Source organism: Polypterus senegalus, chromosome 14 (genome assembly GCF_016835505.1).
Source record: "Polypterus senegalus isolate Bchr_013 chromosome 14, ASM1683550v1, whole genome shotgun sequence".
Lineage (NCBI taxonomy): Eukaryota > Metazoa > Chordata > Cladistia > Polypteriformes > Polypteridae > Polypterus > Polypterus senegalus.
The window spans coordinates 137781767-137788277 of record NC_053167.1 but is presented as its reverse complement, the minus strand read 5'-3'; the positions used below and the strand labels follow the sequence as shown (position 1 = coordinate 137788277).

Genomic DNA, 6511 nt, shown 5'->3' with positions numbered 1-6511 from the left:
ATGTTGATCAAAAATCTGAATAAAATTTTCTACTCTAAGTGATTCCTTGACTTTTTTTTTTGTACAGTAAACTGCATGCAATTATTCCATAAAAACTGAAAAAAGAGGTGTTCTCTCTCTCTCTCTCTCTCTCTGTCTCTCTTTATATATATATATATATATATATATATATATATATATATATGCACTCCAGCCACTGTACAAAACCCGACACTGTTCCAATGTGGTGCTGAGGCGTCACCCGCGCTGCTCTTGGTTCCCAAGCCAGGTGATTCACCTCTCAACCTATATACATATTATACATATATACATATATATATATATATATATATATATATATATATATATATATATATATATATATATATATATATATATATATATATATATGCATGTGAGTGTGTGTGTATGTATGTATGTATATAAAGAAAGGTAGGTTTTCCATAAGATGTCCCCTTTTTATACTTAATAGAAAATGGCCACCCTGCTCTAAATTATATTATTGTACGGTACAATGTGATTTTTTTGTGTTGTAAAATCTTCCGATGAGTAGATGGCGATTCCAAACCGATTTAGCCTATATTAAAGTAAACTGAAAGAATGAATAACGTCTTCATAAAATAACTTTTACATGCTTTATCTTTGAAAAGTTGTCATCTTTACTTCAACTTCCATTTCTTGGAGGTTAAAAAGCTGTCCATGTCCGATCGAACACTTCTTTTCTTTTCTTTTTTTTTTTTAAATTATTATTATGGGTTCTTCGACACGTCCTATCTGTAGCTGGTCCGTCCCGTTTTGGTAGAAGGCGAGGAGGGCGTACGCTCGGTGGGGGTCTGGGTGGCGCCGAGTATATAACACCGCACATCACCTGCCTGCGGAGGAGTCTTAGGTAGTCGCTTATACGCACGCCTGGAGGGCGCTTCTCGCAGATCTGTGACTGGACACATTCTTCCCATTTTATGAATCTGGCAGGCTTCTCGTACTTTCCGAGCATGTGTAACGTGACCACGGAACAGCAGCGCTCCCCTGCAGAGGCATCGAGTCCGGTGAGCGCCTCTCCGAACCTCAGCCTGTTGGATTCTCCGGTACAAGGCCGAAGTCACGATGCGATGATAATCAAGTCGGAGCCCAGAGGCTGTAGCCCAGTCACGGACGGCGGGGAGTCCAGTCTAGGACAGGCTGAAGATCAGACGCCCCAGTCGGGGAGCCGGCGCAGGAAGCGGCCTGTCCAGAGGGGGAAACCTCCTTACAGTTATATCGCGCTTATAGCAATGGCCATCGCCAATTCACCGGAAAGAAAGCTCACCCTTGGTGGCATCTACAAATTTATCATAGAACAGTTTCCCTTCTATCGGGAGAACTCTAAAAAGTGGCAGAACTCCATTCGACATAACCTCACCCTAAACGATTGCTTCGTTAAGATTCCCCGAGAGCCTGGACGTCCCGGTAAGGGAAACTACTGGAGCTTGGACCCAGCGGCTGAGGACATGTTCGACAACGGTAGCTTTCTACGACGGAGGAAACGCTTCAAGCGCACGGACATCAGCACCTACCCGGGGTACATGCAAAACTCGAGTGCCTTCACCCCTACCCCTGTAGGGAGGCCGACTTATAATAACACTCTGTACACTGGGATGAACCCGGGTTACAACCCACAGATCCACAGTAGTAACCATTACCCCGCAGTGCTCCACCACTATCAGAGTTCGGGGGGCACCGCTCAGGGGCAGCATAGGATGTTCAGCATCGATAACCTCATCAGCCAGCAGTCTGTCTTGCAGTCGTCGCCCGCAGCAGAGCTCAGCCACCAGAACTTGGGCCTGAACGGCGATCTCGGAGCCAGCTGTGCTGTTTCGACGGCAGACCAGGCGGCATGCTTCCAGGGCCAGTCAGTTAGTCCATCCGGTGTGCTGAACAGAGTGAGCGGCGCCAACCTGGCACCATACCCTTACCCCTCCTCTCCACCCCATCTAGCACCTGTGGCGCAGAGCACCTACTCAGCAGGTAGCTCTCAAATGTACAGCTCCTCCAATAGACTCTCCCTGCCTCCCATGAGGTCCACCTCCTGCACGGAGCACGCCGACCCCCTCCTTGGTCTGTCCGGCGCACAGATGAACGGACTCGGACAATACAGCAGCAGTAACACCTACGGGAGGCCGGCGAGCTTTGGCACGGGATTAGACAGGTACCTATGAGGGGCAACGATCTGAGGGAGATGCTCCAGCTCAGCCATAAAACCGCGAACATCTTGGGTTTCCGAAAGACGCTCTCGTCACGTTTCTAACGTTCAAATACGGAGCGGAATGCACGGGAAGGCGCACTTTTCATTTTTCAAGACAAATGGTGATGGATAAGAGGAGAACTAACAAGAAAATCTCACCTCTGTACTGTTTTTTTTTTTAAAGAAATGTTGCCTACATGCGTTCTGTTTATTTATTATTTTTTCCAAGTTTTGTGTATTTCTGTTATATTAGTGAAGAACATCTAATAAATACTTTTTTACTTAGATACCACCGACCTTCTTGGCGTAAGTATATGTTTGGAGGTAAACGTCACGCAGTGAAGCCAAGACAGCCGAAATTAAATGGAAATTATGGTCGTAATTGCACTTTTGGAGGAAAGCGAGCTTCATCATTATTGCAAGTGAATCGCATTTAGATTCGCTCATTTTTAATATCTTAAGACGCTGCATGCAGCGCACTGGTTATTATTAGACTGACGCCTTTGTCAAAAGCCACTTGCAACATCTGCGATACAACTGGTTATGTTTCTTTTATTTTTCCTGTTGGAGCAGAGGCAGGTGAAGTGACCTTCTTAGGGTCGCACACACCATCAGGATTTGAACCCACATCCTCACAGCTTGGGGTCCAAACCACTACACCTTACGGATCGTTTACTGATTCCTGGGTGAAGAACGTGTGTAGTTTGCATGTTCTCCCCGTGTGTGCGTGCACTCTTAAAAACTCTGTCTCTTTTAAAAACTGCAAAACTATGTAAATGGGTGGCGCAGTGGGTAGCGCTGCCGCCTCGCAGTTAGGCGACCCGGATTCGCTTCCCATGTACTCCCTGCGTGGAGTTTGCATGTGGGTTTCCTCCCACAGTCCAAAGACATGCAGGTTAGGCGCATTGGCAATTCTAAATTGTGCTTGGTATGTGTGTGTGTGTGCCCTGCGGTGGGCTGGCACCCTGCCTGGGGTTTATTTCCTGACTTTTGCCCTGTGTTGGCTGGGATTGGCTCCCGTGACTCTGTAGTTGGGATATAGCGGGTTGGATAATGGATGGATGGAAAACTATGTAAATCGTAAGTATTCACCTCGGTTATGCGCAGAATGAAAAAGAAAAAAAAAAAAAAGCAAAAGGTTCACTGACAAAAAGAATGATGTATTGGATTTATTAAAAAAAAAATATATATATGGCATGTCCCCCTTGCTCCTTCAATTCAATCTAGGAGTTTCTGTTTAAAGTATATTATAATAATGTGTTTGCAATGCATACGTCAGACCAGTGGTTCTCATACTGTGGCGTGGGCCCCCCTAGGGTGGCACGAAGATGTGAAAAAAAGAAAACAAGAATCGAAAATATGAAAAATACATCTATTGAAACCAAAACAAATTAACTTAAACTACATTCTGATACTAGAGAAATAAATATAGAGTTAAGTAGGTATAATAAAATATTCATCTATGATATATCATTAATTAGAAAAGAACAAATTGGCACTAGTGGGCTCCTTTCAAAAAAACCTTAGGGGGGCACGATTAAAACTGTTATGAAAACTCGGGTCGCAAATACTTAAAGGTTGAGAAACGCTGCGTCAGACAATTATTTCCCAACCTGCTTAATCCAGGCCAGGGTCAAGGAGGGACTGGAGCCTATAACCCAGTTAGAACAGGGTGCCAGTCCATCCCTGAGTGAACAGAAACATAACGGCACACTAATTTAGTGTTAACATAACCTGAATGTTTTTGGACAGTAGGAGGAAACTGGAGCAAACTTAAACACAGGGAGAACATGCAAACTGTACGCAGGGAAGATACGGGAGGCAAACCTTGCCCTCCTTAAGGCACAGTAGCGGCGCTACCACTGCGCCACCGTACTTACAGTATGTTTTAAAATTAAATCAAAATGGTAACCGTAATAAGTTTCTTAACACCAACTAATTATTAATAATTATTAATGACACATTTTCAGTTTAATGAACCCAATGCGATTACCATATTAAACTCACTTGAGTCAATTACGTAGCACCAACCTGTACTGTAAGGTATAATTACTTAATAATTAGTGCGAAAATCATTACCGAAATTTGAATATGTACGTTTTCATTGTCTTTTGTGAATTACAAAATGACTTGTAAATGCTGCTGTGCAGGTAAACACTACACTTTCTGTGTAACCTTAGAATTCATGTTCATGTTGTATTGGTATATAAAAAATATCACATTAGCTTCCACAACCACACAGATTTCACAGCATTTGTCGGGGAAAAAATATTTGCTTCAAAGATTTAACTTTCTTTCCAACTGTACAAAGGTGTCAGAACTCTTTTGAACATACTACAACATGTGTTAAAAAAGGGGACATTTTTATTCTTTATGCAAAATATCTATGCAACTAGAGGATAGGTATGGACATAAAGCTTGTTTATTTTAAGTTAAATAAACTTAAATTAGATATATAAAATAAACATTTCAAATACTTCATTTTCTGATTGAGTGTGGTAGCGTCAGTCAGCATTACAATAAAGAATGCAACGTTTACATGTTTTCAAGTCAAAAATGGTTTTGGTATCTTTATTCAGTATCAAGGCATTTTTGAGCACACATACTCTAAATAAATAAATAATCTGTTACTTAGTAAGAATGTAGTGTTGTATTTACCTAAAACTTAAAGACAATGCCAAGCGCACTCTACGCTCGTCTACGTGCACCGCTACAGCCGTTCCTGTAACATGTCTGGCTGCCGAAGTACTGAAAATGCGTGGAACCTATATGTTAACTGCCTACTGACATTACGCAAAATTATTCGTTCATGTATTCCTTCGAATGTAGTGTTTAATCCATATTGTGCGGTTGCATTGAGTGGGGCGTGTTGATTCTCATATTGTTGAGATACAAATGGTTTCTTTTGTTGATGCACTCTTAAAAATACCTTATTGGTAATAAAATCATTTGGTTCTGGTAAGGGCTTTTTTTTTGCATATGCCAGTGGGTCTCAATCTGTGCGAAACCAACCTCCCCGCCCCCGCCTCTGGGGGCGCGAAGTAACAAAAAGGGGGCGCGAAGATGTGAAAAAAAGAAAACAAGAATCAAATATATGAAAAAAACATCTGTTGAAACCAAAACAAATTCACTTAAACTACATTCTGATACTAGAACAATAAATATAGCGTTAGATAAATGTCGATAAAAGTTAGGTAGGTATAATTAAATATACATCTACATTTCAAAAAATGTTGGGGGCGCGATTAAAACTGTTATGAAAACTCGGGTCGCAAATACTCAAAGGTTGAGAAACGCTGGTATATGCATTTAGTTCTTTGAGCCTTTTAAAGGTTCCTAAATTGAAAAGACATAATTTCTTAATGTCTATTAGGGGACCAATGGGGTGCGACAGATCAAGAAAACCTGAACGTACCCTATGTGTTAGAATCAAGCGCGGTTTAAAAACCAGGAACCCATTCGTGTTTCACATCTGTTACCACCTCGTGGCTATTTATCGAAATTGGGATCTAAATAAAATATTCTTTCTAGAAATTTCACGCTGATGGTTCTGTTAGGAAGCAAAAATAGTTCCAAAATGGCATCCAACCGCTTTGGCATCTTTATTTTTAAGAGTGTGAGCTTCCCTTCCACGTCTCTTAAAACATTTTGCTTAGTTGGATTAGAGTTTCCAAGCTGGTGTTGGGTGTGTGCGTGAGAGGGTCTCGCGAGAGGCTTGCGGCAGTTTCCTGATCTGTATTTAGACCGGGATACCCGAGTCAGAGTTTAATTACACAGGTCTGAGAATGTTAAATCCTTTAGGTATATAGTGCCTTCCACATCTATCTATCTATCTATCTATCATATAGCACGTTTTCTATCTATCTATTATATAGCACGTTTCCTATCTATCTATCTATTATATAGTGCCTTTCATATCTATCTATCTATCCAGCCAGCCATCCGCTGAATCCGAATACAGGGTCACGGGGGTCTGCTGGAGCCAACACAGGGCACAAGGCAGGAACCAATCCTGGGCAGGGTGCCAACCCACCACAGGACACACACAAACACAGACAACTTAGAATCGCCAATCCACCTGCATGTCTTTGGATTGCTAAACTTATTTAGAGGAAACCCACGCAGACACGGGGAGAACATGCAAACTCCACGCAGGGAGTTTCCCGGGAAGCGAACCCGGGTCTCCTAACTGCGAGGCAGCAGCGCTACCACTGCGCCACCGTGCCGCCCTCTATCTATCTATCTATCTATCTATCTATCTATCTATCTATCTATCTATCAATTATATAG

At 42.3% G+C, this 6511-nt stretch overlaps 1 protein-coding gene across 1 annotated transcript; it reads left to right on the top strand.

Annotated features, from left to right (window-relative positions):
- Positions 1-959: 959 nt before the first annotated feature.
- Positions 960-2195, top strand: foxe3 (forkhead box E3). The gene has a single exon (XM_039735983.1). The coding sequence runs from the start codon at positions 960-962 to the stop codon at positions 2193-2195; it is 1236 nt and encodes a 411-aa protein (XP_039591917.1).
- The last annotated feature ends 4316 nt before the right edge of the window (positions 2196-6511 follow it).